The following is a 26,107-nucleotide window of genomic DNA, read 5'->3' on the forward strand; positions in this document are numbered from 1 at the left end:
GCTTTTAAGGATATGTGAGGAAAACCAGAGTATCCCGAGAAAAGTGAGCACAAACTAACATTCATTCCATACAAGCAGTGACCAGAATTTGGATTTTCCAGCACACTCATTAGTGGTGATGGTAGCAAACCCATCACTAAAGTGAGCACAGCTAACAGTGGGGAGAAAGTATACTAACAGAAGAACTCTCACATGTACAGTGAAAATGTATCATGTAATGAAATACATTTTGTTTGGCTTATCAATTGCTCCTGATTTTTTATTATATTTAATAATACTAAGGGGGCTCGTTTCGCTCGCCAACCCCAAGGCCTGCACTACAGCCAGCCACTTCGCATCTCTGCCGCTCATGTTGTGAAGAGGGGGGCCGAACGCACCCTAAGGAGACACGGTCGCTCCTCTGAAACCCCCTCTTAAACGGTGATACAATGGGAAACAAATGCAGTTTTTTTTTTACCTCTTCTTTGCTCTATCAGCTGCTGGCTTGCTGCTGCTGCGGTGCCACGTGAACTGCACCTCGTGCGGCGCTTCAAACATTAAAAAGCCTGTATAGAAGCTATCCTACTCTTTGTCTTTTATTTCCAGCCCAAAAAACAGTACTTGAGTTTAAGAATGCATTATTTTAAACTGTCGTTCAGAACTTGGACGAAGGGCACACCATCCTACTAAGCTCTTGCTAATCATGTTGAAAGGCCTAGGAATATGTCAGGAGGCCTCCTGTCTCTGACTCAATTCCACTGGTGCCAGTTCTCATCAAAGGGAAGACAGATTTCCAATTACTAGCAAATTGTAGCATTTTAAAACTGGTAAATCTGCCTGGTTGCCAGTACAAAAAGAGGAGACTGTTAAAACACAAAATGTCCTTTTCAAAAGACATTGTCACAGGTAGTAGCATTAAGAGTGCTTCTCATCCTTCTGATTTCAGTAGCTTCAGGAGAATAAAGGTTTTGATTTATAAAAATACCTCTGCAGTAAAATGACAGAGCACAGTCTTAATGGACTAGATACAAATTCCATACAGCATGAAGTAGCACAGAAAATTGAAACAGAATATGCAGTTAAGACCTTTGCAGTCACGAGTGACCATGAAGGTCTGGCATGCACAGATCTGAAAAGTCAGCAGAATTGATGTAATATACTCATTTATGTAGTAATGCTTTTTTAGTTGTTTAAGGACACTGCCAGTTTGGTTTGTATGGAAATGTTTTCCCTGTAGACTTTCACAATTGTGTTTTGCCCACAGCAGCAGAAAGAAGTGTGCCGGTCCTGTTGTTAATTCATAATAAGCTAACTAAGCGATTACTATTTTTATACCATTTTATACACAATTTTATAGCATTCCAGAGACAAAAATTAGGGCAAGGTGGTCATAAATATACAATATGTTCTTCTGTATCTCACTAAAATAAGCGAATAAGCATTTTAATTATTTTTGGAAGTTTGGTGGTGACTTAGTGATCATTTTTTGATGCCAACTTGAACACATAAAGAAAAAGAATAACAAGTAACAATTTCTTCTACAGACTCTGCACATTACATGGGGAATCACTGCTTGGTTCAAGTGAACTGGAAAACAATAACTATTATGTTGCAGTAGGAGCTGAGCGTTTTAAACACTTACCATATTTCCAATGGATTCCATCTAAAGGATCTATGAGAGTCACAGGCCCCAGGTAAACAGACATTTTGAACTTGATTATAAGTAGTACATATATTTTCAAAAAGCACTTGAATTCAATTACTGTAATATTTTCATAAAATAAGTCTGTTTAATTAATTTACATGGATAATAGGCACCTGAGCTGATATTGAGCTGGAATAAAAGATATTAAATATTTGTCTAACCCTCAAAGTGCATATACTGTGATTAGTGACAGCAGTTGTGACATCGCGTTGAATTAACCCTGGGCAGTGCATTGATGCATTACATTGCTTTGCCATTTGAAAGAGCTTTAAACTTGGTTTGATTCATATCTTGGGTTCCTTTTCTTTAAAGTCTGCATATTTTTTTCTGTCTGAACATTAATTTTTCTATTTTAGATTCCTTCCATAGTGTAAATGCAGCTGATTGGCAACACTAAATTGGCTTGATATGTGATTGTAGGCATCGTGGGACTACCCCCTGTTATACACTGCCATTCCATCCAGGGCTGCTTATTACTTTGCATTCACTGTTGTAGGAATATATTTTGTCACCCCTGTATCCAGGATTATTAATGTAGATTTTTCTGAAGATCATAGACCACACAGCAGAGTCAAAAACAGCAAGAGTGTATTTGAATGGTGACTCAGATATTACATGATTCCTTTTAATTTCTTTAAAAAAATGTAAGACTCACTTAATTTTCTTTTGATACAAACTCTGCAAACATGCTTACATTAATACAGGGTTGTAGGGCTGCTAAAGCTATCCTTGTAGCTCTGACCACATATTGACCACAAATATGCATGCTAAACATAAACTGCAACCTTGGGGTAAGTGGGGGCTGATTGAACATATGAACCAGAAATCATAGTCTAGAGGGATTTGTTAGTAATCTGTAGTTCTTAACAAAAAGGTACGCTTTTCAAATTCATTTTGATTAGTCCATTTCCTTTATTTTTGAAGTAAAGTACTTACAGTAATTACTAAAGACTTCAGTCTTAAACAAGAAGATGACTTCTGACACATCATCATTTGACATATGCGCACCAACATGCTACAACAAAGCTGAACTTTTGGACCTTAAGTGTGATGTTAATAATGTAAATAAATTTAATAATGAATACAACGATGCAGAAGAAATAAATTGTTACTGCATTTGCCTGGTTTCCAAAACTTACTCAGCTTTTGCTTTCTAATAGGGTTAAAACTTTTGTGAAAGTTCAAAGCAAAACAGTTTACACAGAAATAAAGAGAAAAATTGATAATAAAAAAGAAAGGTTTTTGTATGTTTCTGTTCAAGTCTTGTATAGCTTATGGCTCTTTGAGTGTCTCTTATAAGTTCTCTATATAACGTAGTCATATGTTCATACGTCAAATTTGCAGATATGATACATGAATGGTCAGAAAACAGTATGCCGTTGTTACCCCAGTGAAAATAAGGTAAATCAAATAACTAGGCTTCCAGCTAACTAATGACTGACTAAAATTCTATTACTGGAGTTCAGATAAAGCTGAGCACTAAATTCCATTACAACTTAGCTTTATGGGTTAAATAGAATCGTCCGTTATCTATGTATTTAAGTGAAGCTCACATTGGAAACAAATTAAGCAATTAATCATGCATTTTAACACTAACATTAAAGGATTGGTTCTTAGGTAAACAATAGAAATATTCACTTTTGAAGAAGCAAAACAAACAAAAAAAAGTATCCAGGAAAACAATTTAAATCACAGTGTGTTGCCAACATTATGTAGAACATTTTGGTACATCTGAGATGTTTTTGGGATACTTCACTTTCTTCTCAAATATTCAAGTTAGATTCTCTGGTGACAGGCTTGGTATTCTGTACATGAGTGTAGATACGAGCCTTATGATGATCTTCCTGTTTAGAGTTCTTTTCGGCTGCTAGAATAAAGAAGCTCAAAAAACTGATAAGATATTTCTGAATATTCTGCAGACAATGAATGAATGTATTGTAACCAATGTTCAGTTTCCATTTTATAAATAAGACGATGAGACTATTGCATCTTTGTTAATATTCCTTTATTGATCATAATATTTCCAGCTGTGTGTGTTTGCTCCTTTGTACAGGAAAATATGAAATTGCTTTGAAGCTTCTATTTAGCAATACTTGATTTAGAGCATTTATAGAGAACTGAAAATTGGCAATGTATGCTAAATGGGTTTTATGGCATTTTCCAAACATTTCGGAAGTAAAGAAATGGGGATTCTTTTACAGTTACTAAAATTTTTATTATCTAATTTGTTAAGTTGAATACAAATAAAACAGTAGGAAAATGGATTGAAAAGCTGATAAACTCTGAGCATTTACACAGGCACATTTAAGCTAAAGGGTTTTCTATTTCATTGTTTGCTGTCTTGTGGTAAATAGAAACTCTAGCTTCATTTCCATTTTTATAGCTTTAGTGTTTGTATAGGTAAATGCATATTCAAGCTTCCATTCTTTTTTATTTGTTCAGTAATTGGAGTCCCTAACCTTCTGTGTGCAAGTAAAGCAAAAAGCATGAAAGCATAACTGATTGAAAAAAGGAAAACACATCCCTGTTATGCCGTTATTCATTAAGACTAAATGTTTTTGTTTCTCAACTACCAATGATTTGTACACTCCTAATAACATGGTATTTATGCACCAATTCTAAGATATCATTTGAATTTATTCAGACTTTTACCCCTCATTTGTTATTTGCCTTTACATCTAAAATGCTTCTGGGGATGCATTCTGAAGGGATTTCAAAGTAATGTTGCAAGGGTACTGTACTGCATGTCTAGTAGCATTTTACGACAAAAGCAGTTCTACTTATTGACTTTATCCATTTCTAGCACAAGCCTGTTTTTTTAGGACTCAGCTTTTGGTGTTTGTGCTTAACTTTATTTTCCAATGTCTGCTATACTTGAAAGATAAAATTTTGATATAATGTGCTTATAGAAAGTATTGACTCCCTCGAAGGTTTTCACAGTTTATTATTAGACAATAGTAAATAACAGTGGGTTTAATTTGGCTTTTTTGACATTTGCAAACAGAAAAAGACTCTTTAATGTCAAGATGAAAATAAATCACTGCAAAGTGGTCTAAATTATTTACAAATATCCATCCATCCATTTTCTAACCCGCTGAATCCAAATACAGGGTCACGGGGGTCTGCCGGAGCCAATCCCAGGACACAAGGCAGGAACCAATCCTGGGCAGGGTGCCAACCCACCGCAGGACACACACAAACACACCAAGCACACACTAGGGCCAATTTAGAATCGCCAATCCACCTAACCTGCATGTCTTTGGACTGTGGGAGGAAACCGGAGCGCCTGGAGGAAACCCACGCAGACACGGGGAGAACATGCAAACTTCACGCAGGGAGGACCCGGGAAGCGAACCCGGGTCTCCTAACTGCGAGGCAGCAGCGCTACCACTGCACCACCGTGCCGCCTATTTACAAATATAAAGTAAAAAATAATTCTTTCACATAAGTCTTTATCCCCTTCAAGACAGTATTTGGTTGATGTACCCTAGGTGGCCATTCCAGCATTGAGTATGTGTGCACAGGTGTCTGTCAGACTTGCACATGTGGACACTGTAATTTTTCACCATTCTTCTTTACAAAACTGATTAAGCTCAGTCAGATTACATGAAGATCATGAGTGAACAGCCTTTTTCAAGTCCAGCCACAGATTCTTAATTGCATCGAGATCTGGGCTTTGACTTGGCCATTCCAAGATGTCAACATTTTGTTTTTTTTTTCTTTATGCTTGGGGTCATTGTCTTGCTGGAAAACAAATCTTCTTCCAAGGTACAGGTGTCTTGCAGACTACATCAGGTTTTCCTCCCGCATTTCCCTGTATTTTGCAGCATTAATTTTACCTTCTACCCTCATAAGCCTTCCAGGGCCAGCTGTAGAAAATGTTTCATTGTAGGGATTGTGTGATTTGATAATGTGCAGTAAGCCAAGCATGGCATTTGATCTGAATGCCATAAAGTTCAATTTTGGTCTCATCAGACTATAGATCCTTCTTCTAGCTGACTTCGAAGTCTCCCTTGTGCCTCCTGACAAACTCCAGCTGAGATATGATGTGCTTTATCTTAACCAGTGGATTCTCTTTTCCGCTCTCTTTGCAGCTGGTGAAACATCCAGGCAACAGTTGTATGCACAGTCTCTCCTATCTTATCCAGTGAACTCTAAGTCCATCAGAGTTCTCATAGGTTTCTTGGTGGTCTGCCTCACTAGTTTTCTTGCCACTCAGTTTTTTGTGGATGGCCTGCTCTAAGCAGATTTACAGCTGTGTCATATTCTTTCCATTTCTTAATGATTGATTTAACTATGCGACTCTTCAATTCCACCCGGGGGAGTAAATGGTAACATTACTCAAAGTTATTGTCTGCTTTATTTATTTATTTATTTTCATTTTTATTACTATTTAATTTAATATTGTTTCTTTGTATCAGTATACTGCTGCTGGATTATGTGAATTTCCCCTTGGGATTAATAAAGTATCTATCTATCTATCTATCTATCTATCTATCTATCTATCTATCTATCTATCTATCTATCTATCTAACTGGACTCCAAAGGACATTTTTTGACTTGAATGTTTTCTTGTCTCCATCCCCAACTTGTGCTTAGACATCACTTTGTCATGGAGTTGCTTGGATTGTTCTTTATGTCTTCATTGTGTAAGTTTGCCAACCATCCTGACTCACCACAAGTTGGACCTTCTAGATAAGGTGCATTTATACTACAATCAGTTCAAACCCAAGAGATATGATCTCCATTTAAATAATTTTATGACTTCTAAAACCAACTGACTTCACCAGTGGTGATTTAAATGTGGCGTATTAAAGGGGGTGAATACTTACGTAATCAATTATTTTGTGTTTTATATTTGTAATTAATTTAGTTCACGTTGCAGTGATGTGTTTTCCCTTTAGCATTAATTAATCTTTTTTTTTATTTAATTAGTACGCTGTATTTACCAATGCCGCTAGAGTCAGAGCAGTAAGCTATATGTAGTATTATAATGTTCTGCCTTAATGAGAATATCATGGGCCGCCACTTGGTTTTCAAAGAAGTGGACACACGCATATAGAAGCGTGTCATGAGCACGAGGCAGCTATGCAGTGTCAGCAACGGACATGGCCATCTGCCGTGCATAAGATATTGACATTGACTGCACCAGTGATGATTTAAATGTGTCGTATTAAAGGGGGTGAATGCTTTTGTAATCTATTATTTTGTGTTTTATATTTGTAATTCATTTAGTTCACGTTGCAGTGATGTGTTTTCCCTTTGGCATTAAGGAATTTTTTTTTTTGTTATTAGTATAAATATAGTCAAATTACAGCCATTGCAATTCAATGATGTATAACAATAAAACATGAACATTTGAAGAGGTAAATTCTTTTTACTTTGCATGAAGGTACCTGCAGTGGACTGGGTTCTGATCCATTACCAGTCCTTGAATTGACTGATGATAGTAGATAAGCAAAAATGAGAATAAGGATGAACCTTTTGATTTGTCAGGGAAACAAATTTACTTTCTTATACAAATTAAAGTCTTTTTCTCAAAAAGAGTTTCAGGCTCCCAGTGAACCTATTTTATTGTAAATAAGTCAGAAAATAAATGCATACATTGATGTTAATTCTTGTATTTTACAAGAAACATATGTCATTGAAAACATGGTCTTTATTTTTTAACACATTAAACTGTAACACATATTAATAACATAGGCCTAAAAACTGAATATAAAGTTTTAAGTTTAAGAAGCTGAATTGTTCTTCATAGAAAATTGCATTTCTTCAAAAATATGAATAATTTATGAAGCCTGTTTTCTGAAATAAAAAGATACTTTTGTGCTTTAGGTTCCACTCAGAAATATTACCTACAATCAATAAAGGCAAAAGAACAAAAACTATGGTATGTTTTTTTTTTTTGTTGGATTAAGTTTATTGTTGTACTGGGATCTTGTTGCCTGTTCAAGGGATCTTCAGTGAAATGTCCCAAAAGGAGATTTATACTCTAAAAATGGTATAAAAGTAAATGGTCTGATAGAAGGGACTAGAGAAAGAGAAATCAAAACCTTGCCTTTGTATCAGTTCAAATAAGATCAATGAGATATTCCCATGGATATTGAAATGTACATAGTCCTTGGGTTGATGATCACTGTCAATTGCTAAGTCCACTGGATGATAAAAAAAGAAATAATAACACTGCTGCTAATGGAGTTCCACCTCAGACATTCATCTCCAGAAATGGATGAGAGCAAGGTCCTCTAAATTTTGAAATAAAACTAAAGACTACATCACTTAGGTTAGAAAACCTTCTTTAATAGTTTATGATGTTCCCAAAAGTCATCCTAATATTCTTAAGGCTATGCTTTTGAAAGCACATCATGCTCCTTCAAATTCATTACACTTTGCTTTTACCTTTTTATCACTGGATAGGTTTTAATTAAATATTATAAATTAGCTTTCTGCCTCTCTGCTAATCAGAGTCAAATGTAGAAAATGTATCCTTTAGTTCAGCAAATAAATAGGTTGTTACTGTAATAACAACTGAGCTTTCGCTTTAACCTGTTCAAAAAACTGAGCTCCCAAATGAAGTATGAAAAGATTATTAGATGAGACATTTTCTGTTACTGTGGTTATTACCAAGATTAATAAACTGAATACATATATACTAATTTTTCAAAGACTTCCAAGAGATGATTAACTTAATCTGCTATCAAAAGTCTTGTTTACTTATTTAAAGTTTAGGAAAACTGACAGATCATAATACACCCCCAAATTATCTGGTTATTAATGAAAGTACATCTGTATCACAGTACAGTACTTTACATTCCTATTTCTCTACGTAGACATTTAAGACATCTGACAAGACATGTAACTGATTCATTCTGCCTGAGAATGTCAAGCTGAGAATAGCTTTTTTATCAGGTGGAGCTGCAGTGTTTTTACTGACTGGTTACTAAGCTGTCTTGACCATTTTCTTTTTATTTAAATTAAGATAAAACAAGATGAAAAAATATTGGCATCCCAGATGGTAAAATTGTATTTTTTGTCAAAGAGGTATAGTTTGGAAGAGCCTGCCAAGCACACTGGTGGCAGCAACTATAGCACATACAGTACTGGTGTGGAGTGAATTTTTTTCCATGTAGTCATCAGATAGCAGGAATATGAATTGTGTATAGTGACTAATGGATGTGCCAGTAGATAGAACAAGGTCTGGAGACATTGGTTTAATTCTCTGTTGGCATCTTCCAGACTATGGAAGGAACTAGTCAGACATGTCATACCCCTGGCCTCAGCTGCAGCCCCATTCTGTTTTACCTTTATGTTAATTCCCTTAAGCACTCTCAAATAGTCATATTCCTAACATTCCTCTCCCCAAATTCTGCCTTACTGGTCAGAACATGATCAACCAGGAGGCTATAAGTCTAGGAACTAGAATTGGGTCTTAGTGGAACGCCATCCTCTGCAATGCAGTGTGATTACTGGCCAGTGTGATCCCTGACTTTATGCACGATAGCACAGTTGTGTAATGGCACAATGGAGTAATGGAGCAATGGAGTGGAGGGTGAACATAATAGCTATAACTCGATCCTCAAGTCTGAACTAACATGATGTGGTCCTATTGTTGTATACTGATCCTTCACCTGCAGGATTGACTATGTGACAGTATTCATGAAGAACAGACTAGTATACCTCATAAATTTGACACATTTATACCAGTTATTTGCTTACCTTGATGTCTGACCCATATTGTACAATCTAAGTTTATATCAGTGTCCTATACCTAATGTACTTCTGAACAGGTATTCCATGTGAAGCTAAGCATGTTTGAACCAGGCCAACATATGGATGAAAACTATCTAGGAAAAGTTTAGGTTCTTGCTGGAAGAGGTGCTGGTGATGCCATCCGGGGGCACTAACCCTGAGGTCTGTGTGTATCCCAGTGCCCTAGTGCAGTGATGGGGACACTACCTTGAAAAAGTGCTACTATTCTTTTAATGAAACATAAAGCTAAGGTATTGACTCTCTATGGTCATCTTTCAAAAAGTGGAGAGTGATTCCCGATGCCATGGCTAAATTGTCCACCACAGCCAGGTTATTCTGGACTCTGATCATCCCTTGTCCCTTATTGGCTAACTCTCCCAGCTCTTCACCATGTAGTGGTAAGTGTCCTGGTGCATGTATAGCTGTCATCCCATCATAATGTTGGATGCTGCATTGTTGGTTGTTGAAGTGGTTCCCCACTGTCTATGTAAACCACTTTGAGTATGTTAGAAAAGTGCTATATAAATGCAATTAATAATTCTAATAATAATAATAATCATTATTATTATTACATTGCCTCATTTTTTATTGGAGCATGATATGAGTAAGAAAAGACTTTTTCTGGATGATAGGTTGCTTTCTTTACTCTAGACAGATTGTAGGATCTATGGTCCTCCATCAGAGGAGCAGCAGCTTTAAGCAAGAATGTTAGCTGTGATTGCATCCTGATATATATGCATGCACACACCAGCTTTATTAGAGCACACCTACTGTACATTTTTATAAATTAAGGTCAAAGTGTGTCAGATTAAATATTTTGACCCAACCCATGCCTTTTTTTATTGCTTTCATTCAGAAAATATGCAAGATTGCACATTACAGGGGCCTTATGCTTAGTTAGGCTGAATGTAGATAAAAGTTTACGACAAAAACAACATTTATAATTTGGTAGCATTTAGGGGTGTTGTGTTTGAATAACATATGGCACCAGTGAAAAGCTGTGTCTTTTAATTAGGTAGTCTAATTACTCAGGTGGGTGGCACAGTGGTAGCGCTGCTGCCTTGCAGTAAGGAGACCTGGGTTTGCTTCCTGGGTCCTCCCTGCATGGAGTTTGCATGTTCTCCCCGTGTCTGCGTGGGTTTCCTCCCAAAGACATGCAAGTTAGGCGCATTGGCGATCCTAAATTGTCCTTGGTGTGTGTGTGCCCTGCGGTGGGTTGGCACCCTGCCCGGGGTTTATTCCTGCCTTGTGCCCTGGGATTGGCTCCAGCAGAACCCCGTGACCCTGTGTTAGGATATAATGGATGGATGGATAGATTACTCAGGTATTGGACTTTAAACCATAAGCTGATGATTCAGTTAAAGTGTCCAGATCACTCTGTGTCTTTAAGCAAATTAATTAAAAGGAAGTTTACTTACAGTATATTATGGTATTTTAATTCACACAGTAAGTTTATTAAATAAGTAGAAAGTATACAAGGCAGGTCTAGATCAATTATGAAATAAATACTTAAATAAGTACACACAAAAAGTAACATTTATACTGAGTTATAAATCCTTTATAATTTTACGCTGATCACTCAAGCATTTCACATATTCATCTGTATTTACTGATACTCTATCATAATGGCCTTTCAGTTCAGAGACATAGTATGTTTTTTAATTTTTTGCAGGATGCCCAATTTAAAGTTAACTCACTCTGTACCTATAAGTCATTTGATAGTAATTGATTTAAACTGATTAAAGCATTTTTTCTCTTCTGTAGAGCCTTGTGCTGCTGGCCATAGTGCCAAAGAGTAAAGTCTCCTGACTTAAACTTTCAACAGCTAAAACTCTCTTTTGTGTGAAGAGAAAGATAGATGAGTGCCTTAACTTTTTTAAGATGTGAAGTTGTATTGAATATTATTTCAATAATTCTGTGCCCCTTTCCATCAATGAAAAAAGTTTTTCCCTGATAGAATTTCTTCTTTGCAGTCCCTTGGATTTGTACTTTTTCATCTTGTTTGATAAATAAAGCAAACCAAGTCAGAGGTTTGTGGCTGCTGTATTTCATCAATAAATGATTAGTTTATTCCTGTTCTTTTTGATTGATAGTTGCTGCATGAGTTCTATTGGAAACAGGAGAACTCAATAACTTCTGGGAGTCACAAGGGAGCTACACTGCCTATTGGCTCATGAAAAGTTAAGAGCAACAGGGTGAACCAGACTCTATTAAAACACAAGATGAATAATAAAATAAAATACCAAAAAAAAAAAACCCTCACAAAGTGTATTTTCATTTTAAAGTAAGTTTAGGTCTGTCAAGCTGAAATGAAATCCTGCATTTCTGTTGTGACTAATATATATATATTCCATCATTAATTCTTGTTTTAGCCAGAGGATCACAGCACATTATCTGCAGGTGAAGAAAGTTCAGGAGATTCAAGTACATCTAAGGAACAGTTTAAAGATCCCGTAGACTTACAGCTCCAAGATGAAGAGTCTTTTTTCCATGCCAGACAAGTCAAAGTCAAACAACAGAAACATTCAACCAAGTATGTACTTCCCCTGTCTTTGTCAGGTAATTATTTCTTAATTCCTGCATGAAGTAATATCAATTTCAAGGATTAGAAGCAAGGATTAGAACATAAGAAGATTTGCAAACAAGAGACCATTCAGTAAATTTTGCTCCTTTGATTAACTATTAGGCTGTAGTACATTGTTTCAGGATCTTCTCCAAAGAATTTTATTATGACAACATTACCTGACCCTTTGTTCCATTACAGGGTAGTTTGGCGTAGACTCACATACTGACTGATTGAGGATAAGTTTTAGAAATATAATTTGGGAAGAGGGATTAGAATACATATCAAAAATGTACATAAGTTCATTCAAACACAGAAAGAATATAAAAACTCCTCTCACAGGAGATGCCAGGGAATCCATCTTAGGCAACTCAAACTGTATGGTGACTTCTGTGCCACTGCACTTCTTCAGGCAGTTATATTTAAGTTAAATATTAATAAGAAACATGGCATTTAAATTCCTAGGGAGCCTACTTGATCTTATATGTGGTATCCAGTCTAGGTCAATGAGACCCTGAATTAGACTTAAAGGCTATGAAAAAAAGATGTATGCATCATTTGCATATATATAGTACATTCAAGAAAAGAAGGATAAGGTCAATGCAGATGAGTGTCAGAAACCAAATCTGAGATTGTCACATTAAGAATGTAATGAAGAAGAGGTGTGGCTTGAATGTTATGAGCACATAATAGTAGTAATAGGTGACCTTCAAAAGAAATGGTGTCACACAGCTTCTTGACATATAAGTTATTATATGGTGGCAGAGTGGGTAGCGCTGCTGCCTCACAGTTAGGAGACTTGGGTTTGCTTCCCGGGTCCTCCCTGCGTGGAGTTTGCATGTTCTCCCCGTGTCTGCGTGGGTTTCCTCCGGGTACTGCAGTTCCCTCCAACAGTCTAAAGACATGCATGTTAGGTGCATTGGCGATTTTAAATTGTCCTTAGTGTGTGCTTGGCGTGTGTGTGTGTGTGTGTGTGCACCCTGCGGTGGGCTGGCACCCTGCCTGAGGTTTGTCTCCTGCCTTGTGGCCTGTGTTGGCTGGGATTGGCTCCAGCAGACCCCCATGACCCTGTAGTTAGGATATAGCGGGTTGGATAATGGATGGATGGAAATTCTATGGTGTTTGATTATAAAGCTTTGCATTTAAGAATCAGGGATTCCTTTGCATGTACAGGTATAGCATATGAGTTTATTGATATGTCAATTTAGTAAATGCCATAGCATTGCAGCATTATCAAAAAACAGTACTGGATTTTATGACTGGCTCATGGAATCCAGGATGAGATTCAAATTCATATAGATTACAATAGCTAAAGAAGAATTTTTTGAAGTAAATTAACCTACTCAATATCTCCTGTAAAAACAAGAATCTGGAATACTGGAAATGTTCTTTCATGGAGCATTATGGCGAAAGCACGGATAGACAGGTATGAAAATATGGAAACTTACTACATTAATGACAGATTTTTGAAGAAACAATACCAAATAATGTTTAAAATGTATGTGATTTTGCCTGTTCAAAAAACTTTTTAGGAATATAGTATAATCAGTTTTTCAAAGATAACACCTGGTCAAGCATTCATAACTTATACACAGATTGTTAAATAATAAAACTAAATGACAAAACAAATGAGATCAGAAATGAGACTGAGAAGTCAAAAGGAAATACAATGTGACTCTTATAGACTATAATGGTAATGTGTGCAGTCAACATGACGAGCCATCAGTGTGACATAAAAATACAAGTAAAAATAATGTGTACAGATACACAAGCATCGTAGTGGTACTTAGCCGTGGTCCTTCGCATGCCTGGGATTCTGGGTTCAAATTTTAGCTCTATTACTGGCACTGTTGTAAGTAGAGTTTCTATATTCAATGCGGATATGGGTTATTTCTCAGTTACATCCCAAAGCTGTGTGTTAGGTTATTTTGTGAATGACTATGGGTCTTCTGTAAGGAGATGTGTGTGTGTGGATGTGTGTGTGTGTGTGTGTGTGTGTGTGTGTGTGTGTGCACGATTGTGTCCAGTTGTTGGTTCCTGCCTTGCAGTCAATGATGTTGACATAGGCATTGTCTCCCAGCAACCTTGAATTGTGTAATCCATCAATCCATCCATTATCCAACCCGCTATATCCTAACTACAGGGTCACGGGGGTCTGCTGGAGCCAATCCCAGCCAACACAGGATGCAAGGCAGGAAACAAACCCCGGGCAGGGCGCCAGCTCACCACAGGGCACGCACACACACACACACACACACCAAGCACACACTAGGAAGGACATAGGAAGGATGTCCAATAATTGAAACACTTTGTTCACAAGAATGGTGGGTCTGGTCCTGATCTATATTGGGAGATATACTGCTAGCCGAGTTTTATTTTGGAAACAGTACTAGATTCACAGCAGTAGTTCTTCTTGACACTTTCCACTAGAGCAAGAATACCTAAGCTCAGTCCTTGAAGTACCACTGTGACTGCTAATTTTCATCCAAACCAGTTCCACTAATAAATTGTCCAGTCTAATTATTAATAAAAGGCTTAAGTAAGTGGTCCTCAAGTTCAGTCCTGTGGACCACCTTAACTGCAGGTGCTCATCACAACCACCTTCTTCTGCTTGTAACTGGACTCCTGCCTTTAATAAACAAGCTGTTATTTCCCAGTTTCTGCCTTTCTTTTGTGAATCCATAAATTACAAAATGGGTTTGCTAAAATTTTTAGGGGAATGCATCAAGCATTTGTGTGTGTGTGAAATTATTTATGTTTCTTTTTCTTGCTGTTTTGTTCTTTTTTATGTTCTGGTCATTCTAGCTTACGAGTGAATTTTATACCAAAGCAGCTGCTTCCCTTTAGTATTCAGTACCATTTGCATCTTTGTCTGTACAGCTTATCACTAATCGCCAGTATTTGAATACAATTAAGGGTTGTAAACTCCACAGGAAAAGGTGAATGAAACAGAATGTGGTAAAAAACGTTAACATTTAAAAATATGTCAAAAATTTCTGAATTATTTTTACATGTAAATATTCTACCACGTATATACATCCATCCCTCCATTATCCAACCCGCTATATCCTAACTACAGGGTCACGGGGGTCTGCTGGAGCCAATCCCAGCCAACACAGGGCGCATGGCAGGAAACAAACCCCGGGCAAGGCGCCAGCCCACCGCAGGGCGCGCACACACACACACATACCAAGCACACACTAGGGACAATTTAGAATCGCCAATGCACCTAACCTGCATGTCTTTGGATGGTGGGAGGGAACCGGAGTACCCAGTGGAAACCCACGCAGACACTGGGAGAACATGCAAACTCATGCAGGGAACACCCGGGAAACGAACTGCCATGTATATGAATGCAAAAAATAAGAGAACAAGACTAATTAAACAATTAGATAATTTAGAAGTAAGACTGAACCATTTATTTGTGAAACTGGTTGGAATGAAAATCAGCAGCTGCAGTGGTACCCCAGGATTCAACTTGGGATGTCCTGCACTGGAGCACTGAAGTGTTAGTTGAGTTTGTATCCTGCAAAGTGAGTACAGCTGCACAAGTTAAAGGTGTACTTTCAGCACCACAATTTTAGTTTTCAGTAGTGTCATTACAATTTATTAACCTAGTTATTCCTTACTTTTAGAGATGTGTTGTATAGTGTACAAGGAATGGTGTGCTGTGGACTAATGGTCATTTTTTTTTCTTGGTTTGGGAAAGTTGTATGCACAAGATGTGTTCAGATCACATAGAAACATGGTTTATTTTCCTTATAATGGAGAAAACAAAAATGAAAACTCTATTTGACAAAGTTAGAGACAATTAACCTTCATAGAACAAGGAACTTTGAAAGAAGCTCAAAATTCTGTGGCCTCATGTGTAACACCTTGTGCAGAATTCACAATAAACCATGGCGTACAGACAAAACTACAAATGTGTGTACACACAAAAAATTCAGATGCATAAAACTGTGCGTAAGCAAAGTTCTACACACTTTCCCTTTAGAAATCCCAATCAACGTGAATTTTAATGCACATACATGCTCTTACCGCCCCACCCCGACTCCTCCCAGAATTATACCTATTTGAATATGCAAATCAATATAAATAGCCCAATCCATTCAGTGTTTTATTAAAGACAATGGCAAAACACATGTAAAAAAGAAGAATTTCAGTGAATGGAGGTCTGCTGAAGTGGAGGAAATGGAAGTCTGCTGAAACGGAGGCAAGGAAAAATTTACTATTTAGTGACTTAAGCAGTGGTATAAGCTACAAAAGAAAATTGATAGGGTGGCACAGCATGGTGATGGCACTCAAAAGTCACAGAGTGGATGAAATAAAAAAGAAGTATAAATAATTTGCATGTTTAATAAGACAAACAAGCAGGCAGCAGATGCAGGATTACTGTTTATTCTGTTTCAGACAATATTACAAAAGGTAATCCCCATGTTGGGCATGAAGATCCATGAGGTGATGGTGTTGCTATGGTGAGCACATTTTCGGGTGTTGGCTGTGCTCACACTCCTGTCTCAGAAACCGTCAGGTGACCATCTGGCTGTGTGCTGATGGACTCTGCTCTGGAGTCAAAAATGCAGTAGTGGATGCTGTAAGAGATGTGGCCAATGAACTAAGGAATATAAGGACTGTACTATGTGATATTGACCACAAATTAAATTAATTGGTTAAAAAAAATGCTGCATATGATTACCCATTTTTAAATTCTGCAAATTACATTCAAGCAAGGTTGTAACACTGTCCTGATTATTTGGTGGGTCAGGGTCAGGTTCATCATACCACATCTCTTCAGGTATGGGCAAGCCACAATTGTGTGCCACATTATGCAGCACGCTACATGCTTGCACAGTATGACACAGTTTTTGTGGACTACAGAGCAGCACTTTAATAAAGTGGAAATGCTTTCTATTTACATAAGCAAATTCATTCTCTGAAGACGTCTTAATAACAATGTATATGCAGTCCACCACTCCAATTAAATTGGGAAAACTGGACATTGCTGCAAATTGCATTGTGATGTTTGCCTGTTCAACCACAGAGTAAGGAAATCTTATCTATGTGGATGACAAGTGGATAATATCATCCCATACAGCAGGCATAGTGCGAATCAGCGATGACTGAGAAATACCAGATTGGTCAGTCATTTCACGTTGAAAAGTTCCTGTGGCTACAAACAGGGTGAAAAGAACTTTCAAAGGAACAGCACAAATCCTCAATTCTGCCATTGTAAAGTCAGCACCAGTTCAGTACACGTCTCCAACTGGATAGGTCTTGAAAATCTAATTTGACTTAGAAGCCAGTCATCATCATGAGACAAGAAGTCGGAATGATATGTAAATACGTACTCGCTTCTAATTCTTCCATTTGCAATGTCTTTTAACAATGTTAAAGAAACTATGGTAGTTGGAATTTTTTGGTTAATCCATGCAACATTATATTGTTACAGAATGATTGCAATCAAATGCCTTAAATTTGTAAGCAATATGCAATTCATTGTGGTGTATTTGATAAAACCTGTGTCATAGATGTAAATGTAAAAAAGAAAGAGAAAGCAAACTGAAACAGTAGTACTGCTTTGATGCTATGGTGTTGCCTATTTACAAAACTGAGCAGAATTGTACGTACGCACAGTATGAGGCTGCCATGAAAATGTGTGTAGCTTTATGCCAAGTTTAGTTTTTATACATCTGGATATGATCGTGGAAATGTGTGTACACAACTTTTTTGTGCATATGCAACATTTATTCTTGAAGGTACTGCTCTTTACATGAAGTTTCAATTTAGATCATGCCATGTTTGATGTGGTATGCGGGTGCAACAGTTAGAACTGAATTATGATTAGGTTTGTGTGTTTATTTTTTCAAAGACGTAGTTTGATCAACTGGCAACTCTAAATTAGTCTGGAGCAAGTCAGTGAACACTGTAATGGACTGTATCAGGTTTCTTCAATACACCCAGTGTTCCTTGTGACCCTTCTGTAAACTGCAGCCAAAAAACAACTCTAACTCGTCAGTTGAAACTGCAAGTTGTCTTTAACTTTAAAAATAGTTATTCATTTCAGCTGAAACACACAGAAACACACATGTGTGGATTGAATGTGAATATTGTCATCAGTGTTTGATAAGGGAGGTTATGTTCATGCTGTATAACTCATCAGTAAGGTCTCACCTGGAGTATTGTGTGCCACTTTGGTCTCCATATTACAAAAAAGACAGGGCAGTGCAGAAAAAGTCCAACTATGTATGGCGAACTTAGAGGAGAGACTGAAGGATTTCAACCTTATCAGTTTGAGAAAATTGAGATTAAGAGGTGACTAAAGTGTTTAAAATTATGAAAAGAATTAGTACAATGGATCTCTGATGTTACTTTAATATACATTTTTCAAATATATGATTGGAAAATTTTTAAAACGTTTTTATTCACATAAAGGACTATAGACATCTTTAAATATAATACACTACCATGGCTGTTCGTTTCTCTGTCCAGAATTTTAAATCACCTGTAGCTCGCAAATCGTTTGTTATATTGACCTGAAATTTGGTACACAGATACTAAGTGATGTCTACTATTTGTTTTCGTGGTGATGATTGACCTCTAAAGTTATTCATCTTTTTTTTATTTTATTATAGAATCAACTCTGGGCATTTTCCAGTAGGACGGCCGTGCAATGCATGCGTACGGGCACCGTTCTCATCCCTACCATCTTCGCTGTCACTTCCCTTACCTCTTCATATCTTAAATCATTCTTTTGCCAGATTGAAGCATTAAGTGCCAGCTTAAGTGAAGAATTAAAGAAAATGTATGAAGTAATTGCAACACAAAAACTGACTTAATCAGTTTTAATGCGAAAAGAAGAGAAGAAGAGGGCCGCTAGGGTGGAGAAAAGAAGAGCTGCTCAAGAAAAGCAGCAAGCGCATCAACCTCTGAACAAACAAATGCTAAACGTACAGGGAAAGAGTATGAAAACTACGAATGCTCAAGTCAAATGTATTTGTGCAGTGCGCTGTTACTGGTATGGAATAAATGATGAAAAAGTGAGGCAATAATGTGTAAATATGATTGGCAAGTTTGTTGTAGTTAATGGCCTGTTCTCATCAAAATTGTTCTAATGTTGTAAAATAATCAAGTCTATTAAGTCCAATAAAACATACTTAGTTTTACAAGTATGGCCAACCACCGATAAAGGAAAGGGCTTTGTTTCAAAGAAATTCTAGTATTACTTTGGCCCTCCAAGAGCAAATGTGTACACATTTGTCAAAGCCCCTATGCTCCAGCTCCCAGGTGCTGTCTTACCACCATGACTACTGGTATTCTTTCTAAGCAATTTATCCTTACCTTAAATTAATGTTTCTTTTTTCTAATTTAATTGGGTTTATAAAGAAATAAATAGTTTGGTTCACTCCTCTAATGGATTTAGGAAAGATATGTGTCTGTTAATTGCAAGAACAGATATGCATCCTTTTAATGATGAACACACGTTCCAATGAAAGTGAATTATTGTGTTCTTTTTTCATTTTAAAGCAAACCATTTAGAAGCAATTAAGAGAGTAAACTGTTAACAAAGAAGCAATTACTCAACATGAAAAGAACATGATTAATAAGTATGAAGAAAGTCTTGTGTGCTGAAAGCTATGACAACAATACATTAATTCAATCCATTTTCTATTTTTACTTTTCCTAAAATAAGTATTCCAAAATTCCTGCAAAATTGTTATTATACAGTACAGTTTTGTAACTCTTCAAAAGGAAAGCAGAAATGAGGTGTCTAATTAAAGAAAGAAATAAATTAAAAACCTGAATAAAAAAATTGGTTTGACCAAATGAAAACAGCTACAGTAGTAACCCCAGACAGGAAATCCCTTGCATTGGCCATGCAGAACCAGAGAATGAAGCAGGTTGTTGAATCCTTTAGATGACAGCACGTTTGTGGTGATCCTTCGTTCATGATTCTTGACGTAAATCATTTAAACTCAGCTGATGTACTAGGTGGTAAAAACAACCTCCAGCCATATTTTAGATAGGTTTGTGTGAAATAAAGAATAAAGGCAAGCAAAGGAGTGTGAGAAGCTAAACCAATGCTAAAAGCAAATGCTGCCTCTGTGTTAATATTTGCCTCGAGTAGTTTATCTTTTCTGATAATTAGCAGTAGATCTTTTATGGTTTTAAAGTCACTCAGTTTGAATCTGTATTCCTGCAAGTTTTGCATCTTTATTTTATTAAGATTTAAACTTTTTCAGGTTTTTATTTTCAAGTATCAACATTATATTTGCATTACTTTTTCTACTACCCTGGGAGAACAACTAAGCCCAGCGCAGCCACATGAATAGAACACTGCTATACTAATAGCAGTAGTACTTAAATTAATTTATAGAAATCTTTTGGGGTTCTGTGACACTCATCCTATTTAACCCACTCACCACAAGTCTCAAAATCCCAAATCAGCATACGATGAAAAGTATAAAAGAAATGGGGAAAAAAAGATATATTTACATATTAACAGACAAAACAGTTCAAACATAACTCCCCAAGCAACAAATACATAATAGGAATAAAGACAGAAACTCACAAATTAGGATGTGAGATGTATTGGCTAAAGATTACCTGTTTCCCCCAAATTATCAGAGTTTGGTTTACTATCTTTAAAGTTCAAGAGTGTGATGAAATTCCGAAAGCACAATGGAGTATTCAGCCAGCTGATGACAACAGCATAAACGTCATGTCCTACCAGTCCATTGGTTTATTGTTTCGGAGCAACTGCAAAAAAGTACATCTTCGGAGGCATGTCTCAGTTGTAAACCTGGGCAAAAGAAACTTTCTTCCAGCAGGTGGCTCTTGGTGCTAAAACACTGTTGCTACTTACTTCACCACTCGTTGTCTCTCTCTCTCTCTCTCTTTCTTTGTTTCTTTCTTTATGGCATAGGCATCAAACTCCAGTTCTGGAAGGCCGCAGTGGTTGCAGGTTTTCATTCTAACCATCTTCTTCAATAGTGACCAGTTTTTGCTGCTAATTAACTTCTTTTGCCTTAGTTTTAATTAACTTGACTCAGGCCCCTTAGTGGTCTGTTTTTCATTTATTAGCAGCCAAACAATAAAGGAGACACAAAACGAGCTGCCACATGACCAGCTCACCTGTGCCCATCACACAATATCTGAAAATAAAGAAAGGTGATGGTCTCGGTAAGGTTGATCTCTCAGGTCACCAAAACATTTATGATGGTGTTCTTAGAAAAGACAGAAAATTCAACAGTTTTGGAAATGTCCGCTATGGCAGAATGAAAGCAGCAACAAGCCATGGAATTAAATAACGGGTTTAATTTACAGCAAGAATCTGCTTCTCATTAAGAGATTGGTTGGAGTGAAATAGGATGGAGTTTTAAATCCCAGTTTAGCTGGTCATCTGTTCACTTGCTTCACATCTCTTTTCTGTTTGGCTGTCATTTAATGAAGAAAGGAATCAATTCAGAGGACTGAATCCTTAAAAACAAGGCTATTAAAATGATGGGGAAAAAAAACTTAATTAGCAGTGAAAACTGGTCACTGATTAGGAAAAGGGCTAGAATGAAAATTTACAGCTGCTGGGCCCTCCAGATCTGGAGTTTGACACCCCTGCTTTATGGGTTAAATTCTCTTTATGCCAACCGTCCTGTCTGTGCTGTGTCTTCTCCTTAAAGGAGCGGTTCTCCATTTTGGGGTGAACCCACAGCAACCCATTTTCAGAGGTACACATTAAGGAGATGCAAAGTAACAAAGTGCCAATAGAACATGTGGCACCTGCTACATGTTAAGACATAAGGATTAAGTCCAGTTAACATGCATGGCAATTTAAGATTTATTACTTGCAACACAAAAACTCAAATGTGCTCCTGCAAAATATTACTGTAGTTGAGCATGTTTTGAATGTCAGACTTGTTAAATGCACAATCATCACACAACATTTGTTTTTCACTCATTATCTTGTTGCAGTTTTTTTTTTCAATTAATGTGATGGAAAACTGGTGTAATGGTCACATAGTTTTATCCCATTAATTCAAATGGAAGAAGCTGTATAATCGATTAAGAAAGCTACAATTAATATTGATTTTTTGCCTGTTTTACTCAGAAGAGGGAGGTGTATTTAATGCCCCTGCCACCAGAAAAGAGACCCATGATGCAAGTGAAGTACAAGAAGAAGCTAATATGAAGGTCGACATGCCCATTGATCAAGTAAGTGGTTGCAGTTTTATTGTGTTACAAGGCAATGTTAGTTTGATTGTTCGCAGAGTGAAAACTAAAGTACAGCTATAAAAATCATAAAAAGTAACAAATAGCAACATGACATCTGCAGCAGTTATTTATTTGCTGATGAACTGATTATCTTGTCATATGCTGCTTTTGTTTAGCCATGTAGGATGTAGCTGCAGAAAAAAAGGCTTTAAATGAACATTTGATTTTTAAATGGAACATCTGTGGAAGTACAATGGCACAGGGAAATGGCTTAAGTCCTTAAAGTTTATATTTTTCACCCATGTCCATGTAGGATTGCTCTAGTTACTCAGTTTTCCAAATACAATGGCTATAAAAAGTATAAAAAGATTTTTTAACATTGTATTAATATACATCATTGTTTTACAGTATATTTACTTTGTCTTTTTTGACCCTGGACAACAGAAAAAGACTTTATTATCAAAGTGAACGCAGATCTCTGCAAAGTGATCTAAGTTAATTACAAATATTAAAAACAAGGTGATTATGTAAGTATTCTTCCCCTTCAAGTCAATATTTAGTAGATTCACTTTGGAAGCCATTCCAGCTTTGAGTCTTGAGCAGATCTTGATCAGCTTTGCACATCTGGACACTGCAATTCTCCCCTGGTCTTCTTTGCAAAACATTTCCAGCTCTGTCAGGTTGCTCCAGGATTGTGATTGAACAGCCTTTGTCATGTCCAGCCACAAATTCTTAATGGGAGATCTGAAATCTGGCTCGGCCACTTAAAAACATTAACATTGTTGTTTTTAGTGCCATTCATATGAAGCTTTAACTTTATGCTTGAGGTTGGTGTCTTGCTGGAAAACAAATATCCACCCAAGTTGCAGGTTTCATGCAGATTGCATCGGCTTGTCCTCCAGTATTTCCTTGTATTTTGCTACATTCCTTTTATGGTCTACCTTCCAGGGCCTGCTGCAGAGAAGCATCCTGGTACCACAGTGCTTCACTGTGTGGAGATGCTGGTTTTTTTATAGTGTGATGATTCCAAAATGCCATTTAGTTTGAAGGCCAGAAAGCACACTTTTTGTCTCATCAGACTACAAAACTTTCTTCTAGCTGACTTCAGTGACTTCCATGTGACAAACTCTAGCCAGGGTGTTGTGTGTTTCCTTTTAAACAGCGGCTTTCTCTTTGCCACTGCAACATAAAACTGTGACTTGTGAGATCCACTATAGCTTGTGACTTCTTCTGAGTTATAATAGCTCTCTTGGTGACCTTCCCCACTAGTCTTTTTCTTGTGTGATCACTCAGTTTTTGAGATTTACAGCTGAGCTATTCTCTTTCCATTTGTTAATGACTGATTTAACTGAACTTCAAGGGATATTCAGTGACTTGGATAATTTCTTGTCCCCTGATTTGTGAGTATTCTTTTGTCTTTATTGTGTAGGTCAGACCATGACATGTCTCATACACTTCAGTCAATTAAAACTCCTTGTCTAGAGAGAAGTGATCTCAATTGAACTATATGTGGAACTTCTAAAGGCAATTGGCTCCACCAGGGATTATATAGATGTGTCATATTAATGGGGGTGAAAAGATGCACTCAGTTATTTTGTGTTTTATATTCATAAATCATTTAAACCTGCTTTGCAGAAATCTATTTTCACTTTGACATTAAAGGGTCTTTACATCCAAGGGGTGAATACTTTTTATAGGCACTGTATTAAACATGTGTATGTTTTGGTAGGCGGCACGGTGGCGCAGTGGTAGCGCTGCTGCCTCGCAGTTAGGAGACCTGGGTTCGCTTCCTGGGTCCTCCCTGCGTGGAGTTTGCATGTTCTCCCCGTGTCTGCGTGGGTTTCCTCCGGGCACTCCGGTTTCCTCCCACAATCCAAAGACATGCAGGTTAGGTGGATTGGCGATTCTACATTGGCCTTGGTGTGTGGGTGTGTTTGTGTGTGTCCTGCGGTGGGTTGGCACCCTGCCCAGGATTGGTTCCTGCCTTGTGCCCTGTGTTGGCTGGGATTGGCTCCAGCAGACCCCCGTGACCCTGTATTCGGATTCAGCGGGTTAGAAAATGGATGGATGGATGGATGTTTTGGTAAGAGACAACTTTAAAAGGCCCAGTCTCAGTGAGTATGCCCTCTAATGGACTTTGGCACCCTCTCTAGGAATAGTCCGTACTTAACTCCAAATGTTTTGGCTCCCTGTGATTTTTTTTAATGGATTAAGTTCAGAAAAGCATGAATGAATAAATGGATAAATATACTGTATATGGGTGTTAGCCAAAAAACAGACTAAGTGAAGTATGTAGGCTGTCAAATTACCAGGATCTTTGTTCAGAATTAATCATAGGTTTAAAATGGTCTTAAAAAATATGTGCATTCTAATAACTGTCAAAACCCTTTTTTATTTTTTTTTCATATTGCTTATGCTCTGAATCACAGATGGCTGCAGAAGTTGTACATGAAGAGCAAATCCTATTACCTGATTATGAAAATGAATCTCATTCTCATAAGAAGTATGACAATGATTCACCAACAGCCAGCCTTGACACAGAACTGAAGCGTGTAACTTTAATGCAAGATGAGCATATTCATGAATATATGACAGATGAAAACACACTGGTTGAGAACCCGGAGATTAATGGTTTAGAATAACTGCATTTTTATTTAAACAATTAGGTTTTCTTCAATTTGCTTGAAAGCTTGTAAAATATATTAACTGGCAGAAGGACATCATGTCAGTAGGCCAGGAGTTTTGTATTCACACTTACAATTTAAAACATAAAATGCTTGTGAAAAAACAATAAAAGATTACACTTAAAATATGTATTTCCAATGTCTTATTCAAAGAGGTAAAATATACAGTCTTTCTGAAAACCCAGTAGCAAATATTTCCTGTCTTATAGCTAGAAGGAACGGCCTGTGGATGTAAATCTAGAATTAGCACAAAGAAATGATAATATAAATTTATGTGTTTGGGAAAAAAGTCTTTCTAGCTCACACTAGTCAGTGCCACAGGAAATACAATTTTAGTAGTATTATGCTTATCAACTTTGTAACAAGTTTGTAGTATTTTTCTAGTTTTAAGTAACAACGTTGTTAAAGTGGTACTTAATTTGCTAGACTCTGAAACCCTGCATGTGCGTTAAACTGCCTATCGGTAAGAGATGTTGTATCTGTTCTTACCAAGTCAGTCACACGAAGCCACTTTGGTCTGCAAAACATGGTGAAAAAGTAAAATGACCACCAGTGCAGTGGTGGAAATCAGCAGTGACCAAAACGGGAGGCTAGAAGAGACAATCCCAGAACTGGCAAGGCAAGGTTAAAAGATTTGGATTGCTTACCTCAAAAAAGCAAACCTTAGCAGCTAAACCTGTGCAGATCAGGCCAACTACTGATATCAAAATAAATCTAATTAAAATAAGGTATAACAAAATCATTTATTGTATCACTGGTGCTTAGTCAATGTTCTGTGTGTGCTGTCTACAGAATAATGTCTTTGCAGCTTTATAATATGATGAGAAAATAGGTGGATTGAAAAGAAAGGTTTTGGACTCTAGGTTTTAGAATATGTAGATTAAAAATAAATGGTTAGAATTTACATTAATAGAGCCAATTGTCCTGGTTTGTCTATTTTTATTCACATCAAGTAAAGCACTTATTTAAAGGTGACTGTTTTGGTGATGGTCTTGGTTGCTGTGTGCAGCAGCAACTAAAGCCAAGCTATAAGCCATGTGCATGATACCTTGAATTTTTCAGAGACATGATATCTTAGAAGAGGAAACCAAGGCCACCTCTTGTTTTAAGCCAACAAACCAGATCACCAACACCCTTCTCACACCAGAGACCTCCTGCTTCTGCTTTATATTCCAAGTTCTCTCTCTCTCTTTCACCTAAGGGTGATTTAAACCCAAACTC

At 37.1% G+C, this 26,107-nt stretch overlaps 1 protein-coding gene across 1 annotated transcript in view; it reads left to right on the forward strand.

Moving 5' to 3' along the window:
* LOC120526883 (doublecortin domain-containing protein 2) overlaps window positions 1-24,993 on the forward strand; it is a 52,643-nt gene extending 27,650 nt beyond the window's left edge. The window contains exons 5-9 of the mRNA XM_039749997.1: window positions 1,524-1,673; window positions 7,520-7,574; window positions 11,806-11,992; window positions 22,099-22,202; window positions 24,632-24,993. Of these exons, the coding sequence (XP_039605931.1) occupies window positions 1,524-1,673; window positions 7,520-7,574; window positions 11,806-11,992; window positions 22,099-22,202; window positions 24,632-24,844 (709 nt within the window). The 3' untranslated portion in view covers window positions 24,845-24,993. The remainder of the gene's footprint in view (window positions 1-1,523; window positions 1,674-7,519; window positions 7,575-11,805; window positions 11,993-22,098; window positions 22,203-24,631) is intronic.
* Window positions 24,994-26,107: the final 1,114 nt, after the last annotated feature.

Source organism: Polypterus senegalus, chromosome 3 (assembly GCF_016835505.1).
Source record: "Polypterus senegalus isolate Bchr_013 chromosome 3, ASM1683550v1, whole genome shotgun sequence".
Classification (NCBI taxonomy): domain Eukaryota; kingdom Metazoa; phylum Chordata; class Cladistia; order Polypteriformes; family Polypteridae; genus Polypterus; species Polypterus senegalus.